Source organism: Cyprinus carpio, chromosome B3, assembly GCF_018340385.1.
Source record: "Cyprinus carpio isolate SPL01 chromosome B3, ASM1834038v1, whole genome shotgun sequence".
In the NCBI taxonomy this organism is placed as follows: Eukaryota; Metazoa; Chordata; class Actinopteri; order Cypriniformes; family Cyprinidae; genus Cyprinus; species Cyprinus carpio.
This window is the reverse complement of record NC_056599.1, coordinates 37,250,433-37,273,771: the sequence shown is the minus strand read 5'-3', so window position 1 is coordinate 37,273,771 and position 23,339 is coordinate 37,250,433. Positions and strand designations below refer to the sequence as shown.

General features: G+C 36.6%; 1 protein-coding gene across 4 annotated transcripts in view; it reads right to left on the bottom strand.

Moving 5' to 3' along the window:
* LOC109078078 (centrosomal protein of 112 kDa-like) overlaps nt 1–23,339 on the bottom strand; it is a 160,468-nt gene that overhangs the window by 80,100 nt on the left and 57,029 nt on the right. For all 4 annotated transcript variants that reach the window (XM_042720941.1, XM_042720940.1, XM_042720942.1 and 1 more), the window contains 3 exons: nt 21,057–21,192; nt 15,973–16,080; nt 9,396–9,578 (listed from right to left, as the gene is read on the bottom strand). In XM_042720941.1, coding sequence (XP_042576875.1) covers nt 9,396–9,578; nt 15,973–16,080; nt 21,057–21,192 — 427 coding nt within the window. The remainder of the gene's footprint in view (nt 1–9,395; nt 9,579–15,972; nt 16,081–21,056; nt 21,193–23,339) is intronic.

Here is a 23,339-nt window from a genome sequence, read left to right as displayed (position 1 = left end):
TTACAGGAAGATGAAAAACCTCATCGAGACCACTTACCGATGAGCTTTTGCATTAACGTGAAAGAGAGTGAAAAAAAGAGTAGATGAATTACAAAAAAAAGACAAGGAACCAGAGGCATTACCACAGGAATTAGCCCTTGACAGACCTGTCAGAGACTTCGTTCTGAAAATCAAGAACCATCTGACACACTGACCGAAGGTTGAAACTTGAGTACAAATGGACAGTGTTACGGAGAATAACTAACAATACTCACTGCTAGTAGCAGTAACAGGGCACAACGTATTTCTAAGCCACCAGACCCTTAACATAAAACTGCATTCACACTGCCCTTCTGTAACTGGGTGAATTTCAGTCAGACTTTATTGTAAGGTCCAATTCTCACTATTAACTAACTATTAACTATGACTTCAAACTTCTAATTTGCTGCTTATTAATAGTTAGTAAGGTAGTTGTTAAGCTTAGGTATGGGGGTGGACATTTATTAATGAAGTATAGAGAATCTAACTCTCATATTCTCTTTAAACACCATCTGACACTTTAAATCTTTAAAAAGATATGGTGTATGTCATCATTATCAGCACAAATGACCCTAACAGCCATTTACAGCTTATTCTGGTTGGCCACCTACTGTACACTCCAGCACACCATGTCCATAATAATGATATCAAATAATCTGTGCTCCCAAAGTGTTTAACCCTCGTGCAGACGGTGGTGTGTGGTAGAGTCTGGCATGTTGGCAGTCCCTTGTGTGCTCCTTGCGCTCCCAAACATCCCTGGGAGGAGACTGCTAAGTGCATCACGTGGCACGTCTGTCGGAAGAGCATCTGAAGTTGTTTTGCGGCCACTTGGGGAATAGCAGCAAACTTCAAAGCCATGTCGCACAAACACCCAGATGCCAAGACTGCGTGCGGGTCCAATACGGCCAGAGCGGCGCAGCACCAGCCCACATGCTGCTGCAATGGCACAAAGCTATTAGATCTCGGCTCGGAGGAGCCTTTAATCTATAATTCCCTCTTAAACTGGACTCTGGGAAGGTTTTTCTGATGCATCTTTGATGGGTTTGGACGTGCTTTTATGAAAAGAAGCTCAGATACTAGCACAGAAAATGAAAGGCAATAACCACTGAGAATGTCGCATTATGTATGATGTAACTTCAACAGTTCAACAAAAGAATTTAATTAAAATGAAGTGAGTGAGAGAGAGAGAGAGAGAGAGAGAGAGAGAGAGAGAGAGAGAGAGGAATGTAGGACAGATTGTGATATATTCTGTTATTTGTGCACATATTCATTAAGAACCAAGAGAAACAAATACAAAAATGAAAATATGCATATACTGGCCAAAACACACAAAACTTGTAGGCATTTACTCTTCGGCAAATAGGACCAGACAAGTTTAAATCATTGTAAGCGGCTACACAAATTCACCTACAGCACTTCCTCAGTGGAACAGTACTTATTGTCAGAATTGTTCCACTTCACTCTTAAAAATACAGATTCTACTGTATACTGGCATCTATGGTTCCTATGAAGAAACTTAAACACCCGTGGAATCTTTCCATTTCACAAAAGGTTCTTTATAGAGGAAAAGGTTATTTAGATGTTCTTAACACTTACAAAAAATGGTTCTTTTAAGAACTTTTCACTGACAGATTTGTTGGGGAACCAAAAATGGTTCTTCAGTGGCATTGCTGTGAAAACCTCAATTATTTTTTAAAAGTGTGCTTGTCAATCCCATGCATTAAATGGTGCTTACACCACATACAATGAGAAGACAGATCAGACAGTTAGAAGTCATTCATTTTTAAAGAGAGACGCCAATGCCAGTGTGACTTCAGTGCAAAGATGGTTTAACAGTTTAGTACAGTTTATGCAAATGAACAGCTACACACAATATGGTGAAAACCAATGGAGTACAGACAATGAAGCTCATGTGATCCACCTGACACAACTGGATATAGTAGTCCAGTAGAATGGCTTCTCGAAACCAAGTGACTTGGTGATTTAACCACTGTCAAAATGAAATCATTTGCTAGTGAGCTATCCCAAGAGCAAAAAAACATGAGTACAGATAAGACAGAGTATGCTCCCTGTTCTCTTATGGTGATTTCTTAGGTATTATATGTGTGGCATGCTCCTCAATTTGCATTTTCAAAGACTATGGCACCATTCTGGATGAAAGACGGACGGTGCGATCCAAATCTTCGGCTGAAATGCATTTGCATGTCTTTAAGAGTCCAACGTGAAGCCCAATGAAAAGCGTCTGTGCGTGCTCTGCTTCAGTGATGTCTGGCCAGAGATTAAAACCCTTTTCATCATCGAGGGCCCATCTGGTGCTGAGAGTCTGCTGGAGCCCATCTTCCATGACCCATCACAGCTGGATGGACGGACTCGTGATGGTGCTGTTTTGTGTTTTCCAGAGTTGAAAAGAGCAGCTGAAATCAAGACAATGTCATTAGACGACTGCTTAAAACCAGCCGTGGTTTGGCAAACAGTCTATTGTGTCAACCATATGCCCTGAAATGTGAAAAAAAAAAAAAATCTGAAGGATGACTTTTGGATATGCAGCATGGCTGAGTTGGATGAGCTTCCACTCTCGTACTAGAGAGATAATTGAAACAATCATGGAATGTACATTACCAGTCACAAATCTAGACAACTCATTCTTCCAGATTTCAGAATACCATGAAATAACACAAACGGGAGTATGGGAATTACAAAGCCAAACCAAATCTTTAAAAAAAAAAAGTGCTCTATTTGAGCTCCTGCAAAGCAGCCACCCTTTGACTAGATTACAGCTCTGAGATTACTTGGGCGGCATGACAACCCAAAACGGCTGAATCCAAACCCCTGCTGGTGCAAGACACAACGTGACCGCCGTCAACAAGCCTGTTGTTTTTGGCACATCAGAAAGCAGGCCTGATCTCCTATGCCATGTCCGCCTTCATTTTCTGTGTTCTAATCTCTTACTGGGGAATCAAGTTCTTTGAAAGTTTGACAGCATCATTAATTTGCCGATCAGAGCGATATGATGCTATACTCCATGGGTTTCAGATGATCTCCCATGCTGTTTGAACTCTATGTTATATTACTGAAAAAAACATGGAATGTGTCAAGACGAAATCGCAAGGAAACGTACTAGTGGATTTGAATGGCAGAATGAAGCATCTGTTGTTCATACAGTGTGTCTAAATGAAATTAAATGACTCTTTGTTTGTTAAAGTGTCTGAGACATTAACATGTCTGGAGATCAAATCAAATCATGCAGCAATTCTCAATCAGCAAAAACACAATCTATAGACAGATATTACCTATAAAATCATATATGTGTTAGTTACACTTTAAGTTAATTTGTTTTGCCTGATATTTATAAAAATGTTGTTTATAGTTTGTTTGTTTTATATTCATATTTTTCAGTCCTGTTCTGAATACCATTACATTTACAGAATTTGTTGTGGAGTGAGGGGAACTACAATATATGTTTATAGCATTTATAATTGTTTTATTCACAGTTTTATTAAAACTGTCATCGAAAAAATTGTTTCGATGAACATTTCATCCATATTTAATTAATAATGTCTTAAATGACTCAAAATATGTATAGGCGTCTTTAAATACTATGTTCTTAATAATAAAATAATGAATCATTAGGCACAATGTACCATTGTGTTCATATTGAATTGCAAAACACTTTTGCTGCTATTGAGCGGGACAAGGGTGAGGTTATGGACAGGTTTGGTGGTATGGTTAGGTTTAAGGGGTAGAGGTAGGGTCAATTATAGATGTAAATACAGAAATTAATTGTAATTACACATGCAAATACAGGACGGCATTCTCAAATGTAAGTACAATGTAAAAAAAACATGTATGTATACAACAAGTGCATTGTATCAAATGACTGATTTAAATGAAAGAACAGTAGTTAAGGTCACCTAATATAAAGTGGGCTCCAATAAAGATTTACAGTCACTGCGATCTACAGCGACTAGAAGCCATTTCTGGTGATTGTCATGTGCTCCTCTACAGACTGATGCTGACAGAGAAGTTGCTGTTGGTGATTTCACCACATTTTTGTGTATTGATAACAGTTCATCATGTTCATTATTAAATATATGTTATCAGAATATCAATCCTTGTTAAAATAGAATGAAATACTTCACCACTCTCAGCTTACTAATAACATTAGATCATCCAGCAGTAGTATAGCTCACTAGAGACCAACAGTACAGCGACCTGGCGACCCCCAGTGATAAAATCGCTCAGTTTGAACAAGACTTAATGCATGCAGGCTGATGAAAGAGAAAATAAGTGAAAGTGTAGATCCTGACCACTGTTTTTTTTCCATATAATAAAGATAGTTATGAAGAGCACAAGCGCCTGACTGTTGTAAACGTGTGGAGTGGGCATTAAAGCGCATGTGGTCTATAGAGTATACTGTGTATTGGTTTACTGAGCTGGCTGCAGGCAACTATATTTACTGAGAACCATCCTGATGTTCTGGCCTTTTCATCCTCAAACAGACTAAAGAAAACAGGAACCCGGAGGGCGGCAGAGTCCAAGGAAACTAATACACAGATTCCAGTCCAGAGACGAGGGGATTTGAACTCCCTCATCATATTCCTTCAGATCGATACAGCCCTGCATGAGAGTAGGGGAAACGATAGGGCTAAATCTAACAGACCACTGAATGGAAATTGAATTTAAGACTTGTAGACAAACTTGAAGTCTCCACTGATGGTTGTAAAACCAGATGTGCTATGATTTCCTGCAACTAACAGGAAAACCCATGCTGACTTCACGTAACTTGGGTTACAAAATGAGGCATGACAAACCAATGGTATTGAGCGAAAACAAGTCACCGCGACCTGGAACAAAACCTTGAGAAAAGCACGAGTCATTTGCTCATCTCACACGCTCATGATGTCCTGACCACATCAAGACATGAGTCTGAATCGCTCATCTTCATTGTGTGTGAATGATGTCCATTCACACTGCCAGCTTTCCGCAGCATGGATTCCAGGAAGAGACATGAAAATTGAAGTTACCCGTCACTGGATCTGTAACTGATGTGAGCATGTTAAAGGAATGTGAACCGATGTGACAAACATCTCACGATGAGGAAAAAGTAAAAACCATAATTCTAAATAGAAATTTTAGTTGTCACTAAATTGATACAATGCAGTGTTCAACCAGTCCAACACAGCCATACACACTTAACCAATGGTGTGAGTTTGGGACAATCTATTTTTTGCTGACCATTGACATATGGGGTGAGTGGTCAGAGAACTATCTGAGAACAGTCATTTTTTTATGCACTTCTATTTGGTGACACTTTACTTTTGAATCAAAATTCACTAAAATTTTAATGATTAAATCACTCATTAGTCATGCATTATACAAGTTAAACAGAAGAAACACTTTTTCTTTATGTATATGTATATTTTTTTCCCATTTATTTTTGAATCAAAATTCACTAAAATTCTTTTTCTTTATGTATATGTATATTTTTTTCCCATTTATACATGAATTTTAAATTGTTTATTGTAATGTTTTGTGTTTTAGGATTAAAGTAAATCTTGTTCAACTTCAGGCATATTGTCCCGGCAGAAAATTACCTGTACCTAAATTTAGCATAAATTTTGATCTTGACGTTTTGACTTCAACTTTGACTTTATTTTAAGGTCCAATTCTCACTATTAACAAAGGATTAACTATGACTTTTGCTGCAATAAACTCGAAATTTGGATAGTACTAGGGATGTAGAATATGGCCATGCAGAATATGTGATTTATAAGTACTAATAATCAGCCAATATGTTAATAATAGTGATGCTAATAATCAACTAGTTAAAGGGTTAGTTCTCCCAAAAATGAAAATTAGGCCATAAATTACTCACCCTCAAGTCATCCTAAATGTATATGACTTTCTTCTTTCAGACGAATCCAGTCAGAGTTATATTAAAAATTGTCTTTGATCTTTCAAGCTGTTTAATGCCACATAGTGGGTGTTGCAGTGCTTCAATCCAAAAGAAGTGAAATAAAAAGCGCCCATCCATAAAAAAAATGAATGGTGAATAATTTATGGTCTAATTTTCTTTTTTGGGTGAACTAACATTTTTAATAGTGAGAACTGGACCCAATAGCAAAGTGTTACCTATCTTGCTGATCTTGTTTACTCCTGCCATTCATTTCAGTGGTCAGCACTTAATACAGTTAAAAAATGTTCAGTGGTCTGATCACTCAAACCGCATTCAGAGGTTGTCAGAAATGCATGTAATATTTTTGTGTTTTTTGAGACCAGATAACCTGCGACATGTGACACGAGTTCAATTCTGTCCTGTGCTATGTAACTTTACACTATATCTCTCACTACAATAAAGAGGTGAAAGCTCAGACATAAAATGAAATGATGGAACGTGTGCATTATCCATTCACAAGGCTTTCATCAGGTTGTGAAACATGTCTTTAAATGGGCAAACAAGATACAGCATATTGGCTAAATATTGGCTGATTAATCCTCACAATAACAATAAGAAATTAAATAAAACTTAAAACTAACAGGTTAAACTACATAAAACACAAGAATCTTCACACTCTTAAAAGTTTTATAACAACAGTTAAAGTTCATTCATAACAAGTACGATATCTATAACTATAAAGTATTAATAATCATTCTAATTCTATAGGAAAGTCCACACCACAACTATAACAATAATGCCACAGATGAAAAATATTGTTGCAATCACATTCAGATGATTTTTTTTCCAGCTTTTGAACAATAAAAACTCAGAATCAGACTTTAAAGAGCTCAAGCATGTAAACCAGCAGACAACATAACTTCAGCATTCTTGTGCATTAGTGTAGATGCTTATATAGTTATAGTTAACACATAAATATTCTTATAGTTAGCATTCTTGGTGCCAACGGGCCTTAAGGTGGAAAAATTACAAATTTCTTGTTAAATCTCCCAGCATGCCTCAGTCATACAGCATGAGCACTGCTTACTGACACTGCTGGCTGTTGTTTTGGATCAAGTTTCAATCTTTCAATCAATCTTCTACAATTTTCACAGAGAACAAAATCGCCTATTACGCTTTTCACAGCCTTCCCGGGAGGATGTTCAAAACTTTTCCTTTGCAGATTGTTTTCATGAAATAATGACGTTCCCTAGCTTCCTGTACAGTTGTGAAATGAAGATCATTATTTGTTTTGGGCAAATTTGTTAGTGGCATGGACAAGGACTGTGAACATTTCTATGTCTGTTTTAAAGCTATGCTGCAATGACACGGCTCAGAGTTTTGAGCGGCTCAGCTCACAGTAAACACTTTCCAGGTGCTCTAAGTTTGGATCACTTATAAAGCACACCAACTACACTTTATTTTTACATTTCAATTTTTTTTTTTTTTTTTTTTTTTTTTTTTGTGGACAGAAAGTTATAGTATTTTACCAGCTGTTGTTGTCAACTATGCAGAAGCTTTCGGTTTTTCTTGTGGGTGTATTGTCAAGCCATGCTGCATGAAACAGCATGCATATAAAGACATAACTGTACAGATTTTTTGCACTTCAAAATAAAACTCATTCAATATAACAACTAGCATTTAGCTCTTGTTTTGGGCTTGTGGCCACAACACTCATTTTCAAGTTGCTTTTTTTCCAAGTTTTTTTTAGCTGTTATGACACCATATAAAACCACAAATTATATCAGAGTCTGCATTTATAATATTGTAAGTAACATTGTGATTACAACAACTAAACATTGAGCTGATCACAACTAATAAACAAAAGTGTGCAGCATCCTAGGAAGTCTTACAACCCAAATAGGTATTGTTTGGGGGGATGGGGGGTTGGGTACACCATCATTTGGGTCTCTAAGGTTGAGGTAAAAACAAACAAAAAAAATGTTAGAGTGCTTTATAAAAAGCTTTAGCTATCATCAGGTCTTTACCTATCAATATTCTTGCAAATATTTCCCGGGATCTTTTCCAGTCCATTGGTTTCACGCCTAGTGAGATGGAGGGGGTTATTTGGAATTTAGATTTTTTGGGCCATAGTGGGTTTGATGTACTCTTGGCCAAAACTGCATCTATGAATTGCAGAAGACATTCGCCAAACCACAAACCTCTTCCTTTAAGTGCCAACTAACTACTCAGTACATGATGGAGGACGTTGAGACATGAATACAAAACAACACTGGGTTTTGTTTGATGACACTTATGTGGTGGTGATTATACATGATGATACACGTTGTCTTACTGACAGCTTTTGTTTTAAGTTTTTACTAGTATTTAATTATCATTTATTTTTTGTAAAACTTTTTTTGTTTAACCATCGACAAACACTTTTGAAAGTAACTGATCACTGATACAAAACCACTAACAGTCAGCGCTACAGTAAAACTAACGGAAGCAAATAATACATTTGCTGAGCAAGAAAATAACTTTCACTCAAAACAGACCCCCTCCCCACCAATTATAGATCACTTCATAAGTAGACCAATGTTATCAACAAATCTTATCATACATTTTCGCTAATATATATCCGGATTGGAGCGTCTCAGTGTGGAGCGATATGTCCTCTACAGCACCAATATCTCTGAGCTTGTTTCTCTTGCTAGCAGCCAATAAATATGGTTTAGCCATGCTGACAATTTAGATTTAATCTTGGGGTTTGACAAGTCCAATGAATCCACAGTTGGGGGCTAGGCTATCAATCGGCTTCCCACAGGGATCTCACGATAGCCAGGCTGGAGAGGGAAGCGACGGACGGGGCAATTGGCACAACAGGCAACCAGAAACCCGCTGATGACCAAAATGGAGGTTTTATGGATAAAGAGCTCATTAATACTCTTTAAATGACATACGCCTGTTCCAGTAGTTTGAGATATTAGAACATAGCTCTTATTAGCAGATAAATGCTACCTACACCACAGCAACAAAACCAGAACTCAGTGGTGGTGCACAGATACTACTAAACCCAATATAAACAACCCAAGAAAAGAAGAATGCACCCTACGGTTTACAATAAAAGGCCACAGTGGCAATAGGCTGGGGAATTTACCTCCTTCATCCGGCATCCTGTGGTTTCAGTCACTTTTTTAAATTAATTTTTAAGGAATTCTCCCAAGTGGAAAGTTGCACATAAAAATAACGCCCAATAAGTTTGCGTTTTAGAATTCTTCCTAATTAAATCCTTGTTTTTTTCCAACACGGTACAATAAAAACATGACAACAGTGTTGCGAAAGAGTACGCAAAATACTATATATTTTTGAGTACTTCAAGTGTAGTGGAACATATAAAAATGCAATAATGACACAGTGTAAAATAGCCATCAATTGTAACATTATCCTAATTAGAAAAAAAACTAAATAGTGAAGCAAAGGAAAGGAAAGGACCCCCTACCTGAGCATCGCGCTTCCTCCACTCCTGGGTTTGCGTTTGCTGCTGGACCATGGCGGCCCTCGCATGCTTGTCCAAACTATCGATTTCCCGCTGGTGGTCCTGGACCAGGCTGTCCTTCTCAGCATTGTGTGTCTGGAGTAGGTGCGTCCGCTCCTGTTCATGCTGCAGTTTCAGTTCCACAATCTGATTGGACAACAAGGAGTAAGACTTCATCAGCGGAACATCCCTGTCGTCATGACAACTTGTGCATGGCTCAGCGAAGAAAAAAGTTCACGTTTGCCTCACAACACACGAAGCCTATGCAAGTTTTTGCATCACTATGATCTCACATGTTGTTGTCCTCCCACTTTTGCGCTAATTACGATAAGCTAGCCTCGCTTTCAGCTTTCGTTAGAAAAAAGCGTACTGTCAAGGCCAGTGGCACATCACTGGGCAAATGTTTTTGATAAAAAAATAAATAAATACTAATAATTAAAGACGAGGAAGCAAGAAATGAACACATTATCTGTGTTTTTTATTTTTACATGTAATCCTATTTTATTCCAAAATAATGCTCAAAAAAGAAAGAAAGAAAGAAAAACACTTCATTCATTGATTAAATTCATTTGAAATTTCTTGTCTGTCAATACAGTATAACATCATGGTGGATGTACTGCAACTTTAATAACCACTTACTGTTACTTCTGAAGCCGTATCCAAAGTGTTGCGCTTTGACAAAAATGGAAAATTAAGAGCCTTAAAAAATCCCAATCTGCCCGGCATCCCTGCTAACTTCTTTTTTCAGAGAAAAATGCGGTCAGCATTGAAAGCAAGAAGGAAAATATTGAAAGAACACAAAAGCTAGCAGCGGCATTATCTCGCTGACTTGCACCTGCTGTGAGGAGAGCTGAGTCTGGCAATGAGAGACAGCGCCAACGGTTCCCAAGGTCCGTTCCCACTCTCCTCCGGACGGGAGACGATGACCTTGGCCGGTCCGGCCCCCCATCTCCCAGCTAGCCTGCAGTGAGAGGCCTGGTCCCCACAGTTTTCAAGCTAATCCCTCGACATTGTGCGCCTCGGCACCCTACCTGGCCTGCCAGCTAGAGGCTGCTGTGGTGCTATTGAGTGTAGGTGATGAATGGGATTTCAGCTTGATTCCCCCAGCCAATCAGGCACAAGGCCACAAAAGACGCTTCAAACAGTCCCATGGCATTTCCAATTTCAGTGGATTTTGAAAAAGCTGAAGTAAGATTTGGTAAGAAGATTCCTCATCCTCCAGCTTTATCGATTTCTGTAGAGGAAGAGACTTGGATGCAAACAGACATCTCTAATGGGGCAAACCAAACAGCAAACAGAAAGAGCCTCAACTAATTGATCTGGGACCGCCAAAGGACACAACCCTTCGGTTTTAAAGGATTAAGACAGATTTCTTCATAACACGCCATGCATTAATATGCTAACCTCGGGTAAACGTGCTGATTCTGAGGTCTCTGTTGGGAGGTACACTACAATCCGACCATCCAGTTTACAATATATACACGTCATGACAGATGAATAGACCGTGATCAGTGATTACCTTAGTTTAAAGCCCCGTGTACATCTTGCTGTGATGGGTAAAACCCATCCCACAGCACTTGCTGGACAAGCGACAAAGCAATGCTTTGGTTTTGACAATTCTGAGTTAATTTTTTTCGACGCAGGGTGAAAATCCACTCCAAATAGATGGCGATATAACAGTGGGGAAGCGAAGGGTAGGGGAGAGATTGAAAACATTGAAACGTCACAGAAAGGGCTGCTGGGTGCCGGGCTCTTAAAGCGCCAGCGCTGAATGGCTGCTGTCACTGGGCAGATGTGATTAGCGCCCCATCCTAGAGCGCCAGAGTTGAGGTCATGGAGCGGAGGGCGGCTGAAGGAGGCTCCCCGGGGAAAGAGTGGGGTATCGAAGAGGAGGGAAGCTTGGCGGCACTCAGTAGGGGTTCTGTTTGAAAAAGGAAGAGTGGCGGAAAATATATTCTATTATTCAGAGTACAGAAACTCCTTAAAGGATCATTCTGTCTATTTGTTTGTGTGCGGCTTTTTTGCGTAAGAAAACATGAAAATGAAAAAGAAAGAGAGATTATGAGATGGACAGTTTGGTTGATGTTGATTGATAGGATAGGTTGCCATCTCCACAGTGAGTGGGATGTTGCTAATGTCATATACTGTGGAACTTCCTACTCGTTGTGACCTCAGACATCAGCTCGGTGTCGGCACTTGAGCTGGCATGACGTCAAATGGTGAGGAGGTCAAAGAGAAACAACACTACTATAGAAATGGACTCTTTTAAAGTCCCATTGATAGGAATTCCTGGGGAATGTTTCTTTGTCTCCAGATGAATGGCTAAAGTGACCCTCAGACCACAGTACACTCATTAAACCAGTAATAAACATCTTAGCTCAGTAAAGAGGTCAATCAACTAGATCTTTACGAACTTTAAAATCCTTTCCAAAGTTGCTCTCAGAAGAACAGATGCTAATAGATGCTTCCCAGTGATTCCTAAATGCTTGACAAATCAGTAAAATGTTTTATTGCAATAAGTTTTAATATTGTGTATTCAATAAGTGAGTACAGGGGCCAAAGTGAGTTTCAGGCCAAAGTTATGAAACATAGTTTAAGGCAATACAATTATTTGCATTGTGATATTTTCAAGACAGTTGTGATATAAAATGATGTAAAAGTACTTCATTTAAATAATACATATATGTTTCTTAATTAAGATGACACATTTCTTAAATTATGATAATGAACTTTAAGAAATGCCCATTAAAAAAGGGTCCAATGTGTTTGACTTTTCCATGTTTATGTTTCCATCGGGGTTAACCCAAATTTTCAATTTCACATTCCATTATGTTGTGTTTTGGGGTTACAGGAAATGTCTGTAAACTTAATGGATAATGTTCTGACAAACAAACAAATATACATACATACATGGACCCTTCAGTTTTTTTTTTCTTACAACAGAGGATGTACTTAATTATCATGCAAAAATTGTATTAAAAATCCATTTGAAATATCATATAAAATTTTAAAACGGACATTTTCTTTAAGCAAATATATTTCTTTGATTTTGGGATGAAAAATGACCTGGATGACTCTGGGGGAGTGACATTACAGTTTGAACTTCAACAAATCAATTTAGAAACTCGGGCTTGTTACCTTAGCAACCGTATCTGCCACAGTTTCATTAAAATAGCTATTATTTTCTCTAGTGATATGATCACAGCAATTATAACTGACGCAACACATGTTAAGAAGAAGGGAGAGAGTTGCCAAATTTGCCAATTGTCGGACCAATTATTATTATTATTTGTTGTTGTTTGCAATATTTCACACATTTAGCGCTAATGATAATAATAATAACTTTTTTGGGTTACACTGTATTTTAAGGTGTTACAATGTAAATATACATTGAAGTACTGAGTAATATTAATTAATTACATGTACTTAAAATATGGTTAGGGTTAGAATTAGGGTTTGGTTTAGGGTTATTTGCATGCAGTTATGCATAATTTATTGTTATTACACTAGTTAGTATATGTAACATGTAACAAGGACACCTTAAACCAAAGTATTACCCGTTTTTGTGTGTGTGCATCATTTACTGACGTTATTCAGTTTATGGAACAGTCATATCTGAACAGTCTGAATAACAGAGATAGTTCTGAATAGGCGTGAATAGTTCCCTGGCCCATTTGGTTGTTTGGTGGTCACCCTCTAGTGGCACCATCAGCAAGTTTTTTCAGCTTGTTCCTATTTATTGCACACTTTTGCTCTAGAAAAATATTTTCCAATTGGAAATCTTCTCCAATTTTTATGTAATTCAGCTCATGTGGTCTTTAAACCAAGCCTCACAAAAACCTGCGTTTGTGTTTTCAGTTATTTAAATAGTAAACATAGGTTTTGATGACCACTACGATTATTTACCCTTAGTCAAATTAACAATAATCAACACTCATTTTTGACATGAAATTTGAAACTGAACATATCTATTTTCTAAAACGGATACATGTTCATGGTGTTACTGCGAATGATTAATCAATCTGACCATGTGGGTGGGAACAATAGGAGCAAGTTTCAATCACTTCACTATTAACCACCTGTCTGCCGCTAGCTGTGAGAACCACAGGAGGTGGAGCACAAGGAAGTGCATTTTTGCCTATTTCCCTCTCACAACCCTGTTCCTCGTCCCCGAGCTAACCTTGTTGCATAGCCACTAGCTTGAATTTTTGCCCTTTGATGAAGGAGGAATATTGTAGAGTTGTTTGAGGCTGCCAAACCATTTGAAGCGACAAAACAAAATGAGGTTTCATTGACTGATGAGGGTGTACTGGTTCATATAAACAAATATTTGAATATTATTTTGTGCTAATTAAATGAAAAGTGTGCAAAACATGCCATGAATATTTTAAACTAGATCTTCTGTTAAACTTTATTTATATTTAACATTTTGAATCTACTTGACAGCAGTAGTTGTTTGTCTTCATCTTTTACCAAAATAAAATAACTTGCTCTGTTTTATTTTTCAACCACCCTCCAGCCATGTGGCTCTGTTCTGATATTTCGTCACCCTCTTTTTCTGATTGATTATCCAGTTTTATGTGGATACATGTCACATCACAGAAGTAAAACTGATTTCAGAATATGTTCTACATTGACTACACTGTAAAAAATTGAATCATGGGTCTTGTCATTTTCATTTTAAAAATGAAGGTGATAATTAAAAATAGTGTCTTTTTTTTATTAAGGAATTATGGTTCAGTGTTGTATAGAAAATATTGAGAACCTTTCACTAATAAAACCAAGAGATATAGTTTACTCATTTTTTAAAGGAAACTTAAGCAGTTATGAGGCTTGGATTGAGGAACTGATTAAACTGATAAAAATGAAAGAAGGCTAACTATGTATTATAAGAGAATTAGCTAAATTTTGCAGTTTTATTTTGGCAGTGATTGTTAGTTTCCAGCATTTTTCAATAAGCAGTAGCTTTGCTAATGCTAGTGCAACAAAGTTTTTTCCTACTTGAGCTGTCTGGCTCTATTCAGTCTTTTAACTGTACAAAATATATGTCATAGTGAAAACATATTTCACTAATAATATTAAATTCATTGTGTCATAGATTAAATAATTTAGGAGATTTTAAATAATTTATTCAGGTAGATTTCATAAAAAACAAAACAAAAAAAAAAAAACTAGCCTTAAAAACTACTCAAAAATAGTATGTGCAATATTGTTACCATCATTTTTTAGGTAGATAACTCATACCTTTTAATTACTGTTACTTTATTGTTACTGAGCCCACGATAAAACATTACATTAATATGCTATTTGAAAACAGTCTAAGAAATAAAAAAGACAAGAAAATGTTGTAGTTATAGTCATAAAAAAGCAAAGAAATTATATAACATATACATCATAACACTATGGTTACCAGAGGCTATCATTTCTTGCAAGAGGTATAGTTATCACATTTTTTTTTTGTAAATATTATATATATATATATATAATATATATATATATATATATATATATATATATATATATATATATATATATAAATTATATTAACAAATACAGCATAGGAGTATGTGATATAGCAAAATATATATCACATTATATTTCAGGAAGGATCACAATCCATGAAGTTTACTGAAGACAAAGCAAATAATAAGCAATATATTAAATAAATAAAAGAGAACAAAGGCACTCATGAAATAACCACTGCTTATCTAACTACAGTTCAGGGACATTGCTACCAAGTAACCAGTAAGTGAACTGTTTTTCTGCTACTCCTCCCAAATTTGTCTTTAAAACCATTTGTCTGTAGCTATGCTTTGCATGCTAACTCTCGAGTTAGTATGTCTCTTTGGCAGCAAGCATTGTGTTTGCTAAAATGTATGCCATTCCTGGCCCCAACTATACATCCCAATTAAACACCATTCTTCCATCGTCTTTCTTTCTCTATTGTATAATTAAGCTATATATATATATATATATATATATATATATATATATATACTGCTAAATAGCAATGTGATAGGATTGTGAGATGATTTCAATATTTGTAATTTTTATCTTAAAAAATAAATAAGAAAAGATAACTGACACATTCCTGTCGGCCAGTAAAAACCTTAAAAAGCCAGCATCTTATCAATTAATTATTTGTTTTTGGTTATGTGGTTTGTTCGTCTACATTTCTACCTAAAGGAAAATAGTTAACGATATTAGCATCCACACCAGTGAACGATATAGACTGTTTATTCTAAGTGTTCGTCTTGATTTCTTTGGCGCTTTATATTATGAGGATTATGACAACAGGATTAAATCTGATTGGCTGTCAAAGTTTTTAACATTCATCAACTGGAAAAACTCGTTCTGAAAGTGATTCCAGCGATATCGTTTCTCTGTGCCTCTATCATTATAGTTGTGGTGTGGGCGCTGCTATTCTTTAATATTGAGAATGATTTTTAGAACTATATCTTTATTGTTATCTTTATAGTTATTGTTCTTGGTGTGAATGGGGCTTTAATGTAATGCAAATGGATTTGAAGAAAAGTTTGACCTGCTGCTCGTATCTTCGCTGCAGCTCCTCCAACTGATAACTGAACTCTTTAGATTGCTTCTCTCGTAGAGATTTAGAGCGAATCAGATCGGCCTCTACTTTCTCCATCTGAAAGCAGAAAACACAATGAATTAGTTAAAATATTGTTCACGAGAAGGGCACAACATTACCAGAGTAACATTAGCACTTGCTGAGAGTAACATAAACACAATGATAATAATGATTCTAATAAGTATAAAAATACACAGGGCACAAATAAAGTAAAAATAGCAAAATAGTTAATGTAAAATGGATTGATACTTTTTGGTATTATGTATATACTATTTTTTGTATTATTTATTATATTAGTACTGTGTGTGCTACCATGATCGTATTTTTGTGTGATGTGGTGCACCCTCTATATATCATTGTTGGTCATGTTTTATATTGTATTATACCATATATTATTATGTGGTTATGAATAAATTTTTAAGGTAATATACATATATATCAGAATAATGGATTCGGTCTCTTTTAGCTGGCTGAAGATAATCTACATTTAGTATGTGCAAGTCGAGGCCATATCCGATTATCCAGAGGACGTTCCTTTCTATGATGCTGTTACAAACAGATGAATGCAAATGGACAGCAAAAAAGAGAAAGAGAGGGGGTGGCAGGAAAAGAGTGTGGAACACTTTGATGTGGGCTGAATCTTGGACAGATGATGATCACTGGAGACACAGGGTGGAAAGAGAAAGGTGAATCAGAAAGAACATGAGCAGGATGTGGGCAGCAGCTCTGAGACCAGCGAGAGCTTAAACATCCCCTAACGCTCGCCCACAACTACATGACCATTAGTACGCGCACACACACACACATACACATGCAGTCTGCCCAGTGTAATGCTCCAGAAGAACTCTGCCCACACTGTGCCAACATGACTTAATGCAAGCCTGTTTAAAACTTCCTGTGGGAACCTCATTACTGATCTCACATAAGCACACAGAATAACAGAAAATAATGCTGGGCTCCATCAAATGCTGTATGTGGGGTATTCCTACAAACCTAGGCTACATTTCAGCAAAACTTAAAACACATATAATTTACTAAAGTTTCCAGCTGAAATGAATGCTAGTGGGAGTAGAACACCAACACATTATATTTATTTTCATGCTAATTATGATTACAGATTATTGATTTATAAAGATTTAAATGCACAATGGTATGAGCTGAAATTACTTTTACCGTAGTGCATAAACTAGTACATTATGATGGTTACATCACATAACCAGCTGCATATGTACGGCTTTTCTGACACAGTAAACTTGCTTGATAGCACACCTGGTACAATGCACTTGGGTACGAGTCTTAAGAAAAAGGAGCTCAAAGACTTGTAGAGGCAAGCTAAAATGGCATTGTTGCTTGAGGAAATGCATTTTATCTCATCTCATGTTTGCTTTTTTTAACACTATAGTTCAGGTTTAGTGTGGTGTTTAGTGTAAGTTGTGTGTTGTTTTCAAACACAACTGAGCATTAACCTTTTAGTGCCACTCACTGGACATTTCATTCCTGAGCTGCCGTGATACATACAACAAGAAACTTAATAAACGTTGCAGACTGAACTTGTTTTAAGTGCCACTCACTGGACGTTTTACTTCGAAAGTGTCAGGAAATGTGCAAGAATCAACTTAAAATCAACTGTCACATCAGGCACGTATTTCCTGAGATCCTGGGTTGATTCCAACTTATATATCTCTGACTTCCACCGTCAAGGCATTGTCTGATTCTCAGAAGATGAAGCTTCTGTCATCAGAAGTCTGCTGTCAAACAAACTCTGGAAGATAAACAATACTATGCACCTGGTTTAATGCACAGATGTATGAGAGGATCTCGACCAGACCAACATAGCAGTGCTAACAGATCCAATGGCATGAGTTTAGGATGGGACTGTTTGACCGACCATTGGTATTTGGTGACACTTGTAGCACAGAAAATATACACTTAAGCTTTCCGATTGAGCATTTTAGCATGCATAGTGTGTGTATACTGAGACTGTTTTTCTTGTGTTCACTGGTCCAGTCCAAGACTCTCTTCTAGCTAGCATTTAGTGGAATGACATGAGACATGAGTTTCTCTTCTGTTTTTCTGCATTAGTTCATAAAAGTACTGATGACAGGACTGTGAGTCTTTTTGAAGAAAAGCAGATGGCTACAGCCTCCATTGCACATGTGCTAAGAATGGCTGTGGTGTGTTTTTGACATTTACATGTCTCCATTAGCAAAGCAGTACCAGGATTGTGACAATAACTTTCTCAAGAAATAAGCATTTAACAATTGTTATAGTATTAAATCTTTATATATAAAAAAAAAACATGACTAGTTGGTACATAAATAATCATCTTCTGAGAGAAAGCAGGAAGTAATATAAAGCAGATTTGATGTTACCCAACATGGCTGTGTTTTCCAAAAGAATCTTGAACCTAAACAAACTCTAAAAAAAAAAACATTATAACAAAGCATCAGTGGCCTTTACTATCTATGATCGGAAAACGCAGCCCATTGCTTGGTCTTTGATTTATTTATTTTAATATGGTTTCTTTATAAAACGTGCATTCATGAATCATTTGCAACAAGACTAGCAATATTTATTAAGAAAGTAAACCAAATCAATTCTGATTGGTTCATTTAGATTTGAATGAGGATTTGAATGATGAATTTTGTTATCTAGAGGCTAAATAAGAGGCTTTTAACAGCTAGGTAACAATAGCGTGAATGTTTGGTTGTGCACACATTGGACACAGCTGTGGCAGTGAACCCGGGTGGCGCCGCAGCGGCCCGCTCCAGCATCTGTGCGCAGGATGTGATGCGAGGCTGCAGTCATGTGCATTGTGTTGATGGGACAGACTGAACACTGGTGTTTGGGAGGCTGGAATTGTTATGATGGAAATGGTGAATGTACAAACAGTCAGGATATAAAATACATGTCAGGATGAGTTACTGTTCCTGATGACTAACAATGAGATCTGTTTGCTCATCTAATACCAAGTCAGTGGCTGCTGTCTCAGAGAAACGGATTCAAACAGTGTAAAAGCTTTTCAACACTAAGAGATCCTCCGCAATCCTTTTTTGCCCTTTTTGACACTTTAGGTCAACACACCTTGTGAGTCAGATGAACCTGCAATGCCCACATGAGCACCACATCTCCATGTATTGGAGCACATGTGCTAACTATAAGGTCATGCTGGAAGCTTTACAATGACATGAATTGTCGTCTGAGAGATGCTCGCTGCCCATATGGGGGAATGCAGTGACATCCTATGAGACTGAATGAGGGGACTGGATTGGATATGATTTATGATCCAGTCTGCTGTACTGATTGCTTGCTGTCTGGACTCCCTGGAACAAACCACAGATCAAATAAACCCTGAGATATCAGTGAAAGAATGTCTCAGATTCTCAGCCTAATGTGTGATGGAATGTTTCAGTTTATTATGGTAAAGGTCTGATGCTTTATTGAGGTTGATTCTACGACTGAATTGTGAGGCAACCAGTCACAGTTAAGAGTTCATAAGTGGAATATAGGCTGGGGTAAATTTGATGGTTTTATGTTTAATAAGAAAGATCTACTATGATTTTTTCTTAGATTCTTGAAAATGATTAATTGCTAATAATGAGAAAATGATCAATGTTTGGCTTTGTTGTTGATAACAGCAAAACCCTAAAAAATATTCACACCAATTCTCACTATTAACTAACCGATAACTACAGCATTTGCCTCAATAAACTTCTAATGACTGCTTAAAACCCTAAAAAATATTCACACCAATTATTTCAAATGCTTAATAATGTTTGGTTAGTTGTTTTAGTTTTGTTGTGGTGTCAGATTAATGGTTTTATATTTGTTTTATTGCAGTATTATTAATTAGCATGTATGCTTTATAAGTTTTAGTAATTAGCCAAGTTAATGGTGAAAATTGGGAGAAGTCATACCTTTAATTAAACTTTGACTGTCCAAAGAAAAAAAAGAAGAAGCTTTTGCTACAGAAAAATGTAAATTATGGTAATTCCTATGTAAATTTATCATGCTTTTCGATATAACCTAGAAACATGCATTTGCTTACAACTAAATGTCTCAATTACAACTCTGAATTATTAGCATAAACGCTGAAAATTTTTCATTATGCATTTGCTTACAACTAAATGTCTCAATTACAACTCTGAATTATTAGCATAAACGCTGAAAATTTTTCATTTACATTTTTATTTTCAAATTGTTAATTATGGTAATCCTAGGTTTCTCATGCATTGCAATCTACAACTGATTTTTCATCTGACAACCAAACTACACTGTATAAAAACTTTTTTTCGTGAAAGATTTATTGAAACGTGTTATATATCATTAGGATAGTTATATCATATTGTTGAATATGTAATATCTGAATGTTGTATGTTCTCTTTTAAAGATTTTTTAATTTTTGTTAATTATTGAGATATGGACACTGAATGGCCAAGTTGTATTTTATGTTATTTGAATTTTATTGGGATCATCATTTAATATTTTTGAAATTTTGTGATGCTTTAATTTTACTTCTTTGTAATTATGTGATTATTTTTTTTGTGTAATATTTTTTTATTGTATTTTTGTTTTGAATGATACCTTCCTCTAACTAATTTCTTAAGTTACATCTACTCCTAAACCTTAACCCTCCCTTAAACCTAAACAGGCCACTAAACCTGTCGTTTAATTTACCTATTTCATACCTCAATAGCAGAACAAGTGATTTGCAATACAGCATGAACACAGTAAGTACATTGCACCAAGCATTTCATTATTTTTAATGTATGTACATAGTTAAAGACAATTTATATAAAGTGGGTCTGAGAACATTAACTCCAGTGATTAGTTCTTCCTACATAAGTGCTCAATCTAGCAACCTGGAAACATGTAAACATGACTTAGGAAGCTGCATAGTAGCCAAAAACATGCAATTTGGATTACAGTCAGAATGTGTGTCAGAGGGTCAGTCAGCAGGCTGAGGCTCATGCTGTGACCGCTATACCGTGAGACACAGGACACAGGGTAAACTGTAGGTGCCCTTGACTCACCTGTTGCTTCATGTCAGCGTAGGTCTTCTCTGAGCTGAGCTCCACCTGCTTCTTAAAGTTCTCCAGTGCACTCTCAGCCTGTTGGGCCTGAAGCCTCTGACTGTCCCGAAGACGAACCAGCTGCTCCTCTTTATCCCTATAACATAAAAAAGCCCACACAAATTGGGTCATCCTGTGTATATACATGTGCTTGCATTATTCTTAGGAGTTCTCCTCACTCAGCTTTGTTTCATGCGCTCTAACATAACTGAGAAAGGGTAAACACGTCACATAAAAACAGCATGTTGTGCTTTATACTTATTTTTTATCAGCTGATTGGGGAAGCATTTTATGTTCATACAGAAAACTTCAGCGCACAAATGTGTGTCGACGCAAAACAAACAGCATCTCAGACTCATGTCTGACAACAACGCTGAGACACAACCGCCAAAAGAGCTGTCAGATGCAAGCCAGACTGCTACAAAGAGCTTGTCAACCTGCTTTCACTGTCTATATCCCTGCGTGTGTGTGTGTGTGTGTGTGGCACATATGGCCCTCCCTCAAACGAGTTTAATTACTGTGGTAATTACTTTTCATTGAAAGAACAATTCACCAGGGCCTGTGAAACTACATATTAGTACTTCATCAAACAAGTTAACCAGCATATCCTAAAAGCCACCGAATTAACTACAGTAAAGAGGAAATGTGAATTATGCAGTGATATGAGACACAAGACATTTAATGTTTTTCTTAAAACATATTTTGGTAATCATGATTTACAAAAACAACATACGTAAATTTGTTTGTTTTTACACAAAACATTACAAATATGTATAAAATACATATATACTGTATATATAAAAGACTTTTTTCTAAATGAACATCATCAGCCTTAGAGAAGGACCTCCTTCTTTAGTCATCGTCTCATTTAGTGTAAACATACAAAACAGGCATAACAATATGAGGAAATTAAAACCAAAACAAACGCAAAAAGGAAAAAAACAAAAAGTTGGGGACCTTTTTTTCTTTTTCTATGGCCTCTTTTCTGTGTAATTTTGGTCTCTCTCATGTTTGACATCAAAAGATCTAGAAATTGTTTCTCCCTGACTGTTGTGTAGTCTGTAATTATTAATCTGTCTTGCAACATGAATGCCTTTAGGGCAGAGCACACACAAAAGAGCCTTCTGCTCATCTCTGATGTGGAGCAACCAGCAAGACAAAAAAACACAGAAAGAAAGAAAGAAAAAGAAAAACAGGCGTCTAAACAAGAAAGAAACAAGAAAAAGGCAAAGCCACAAAAATAGCTCTCTCTGAACATTTTGAGACGTTCCAGAGAGAAGAAGGAGCAGCTCATTGTGAGGAAGAGAGGATTAGGTAGTGAGTTAGAGGTTTTAGTTAGTGGTTCATTTCTGTTTGTCTGTTTTAATGGTGAAGAATACCAACATATTTTTTTGTTTAAACACACTCAACATGAAACCAAAACTCCTCCTTTTCACTTTCTTTATATGTGCTCTGGGTTTCACTGTGAAGACTTAATCAGTGAACACTATTCCAAAGAAAACTAAAAAGTCTTGCTTTGCCCCTGAATTGACTTTTTTTTTTTGACATCATCAAGCCCTCTTATTTCAAAACCCCTCCTTTCTAACCACCTGTCAAAGAGACCACTATTCATTATCCAAGCAATTTCTGATACGATGTTGTTGCACATTCTTTCTTAGCAGTATAGACAACGTGTGTACCATTGGCTTTTAACTACCCTGTTTGAGTAAATATTGCAAATGGATTGCCACAGAGACTGCAAAATGAAAATATATGGGAGGTTTCACTGTTTTTGTGTACAATTCCCATCCATAGTCGTAACATTTAAAGGGTTTGATCCCCCAAAAAATAAAATTCTGTCATTAATTACTAGCCCTTAATGTCATTCCAAACCTTTAAGACCTTTGTTCATCTTCAGAACTCAAATTAAGATATTTTTGATGAAATCTGAACCCTTTAGAGAGCAATGCTACTGAAATGTTCCCAGGCCAAGAAACATCGGTAAAACAGTCCATGTGACATCAGTGGTTCAACCATGATTTTACAAAGCTACAAGGATACTTTAAGTGCACAAAGAAAACAAAAATAATGACTTTATTCAACAACATGAGGGTGACAGAATTCATTTTCGGGTGAACTAACCCTTTAAGGCTGAGACTGATGCATAGATTGAATCTACAGGCTTAATGGTGGGTAAGGCATTATCATTATCAAACATTATCATTACGAATGTTCAACTACTGTCCATTTCTACCCCTAACAAGA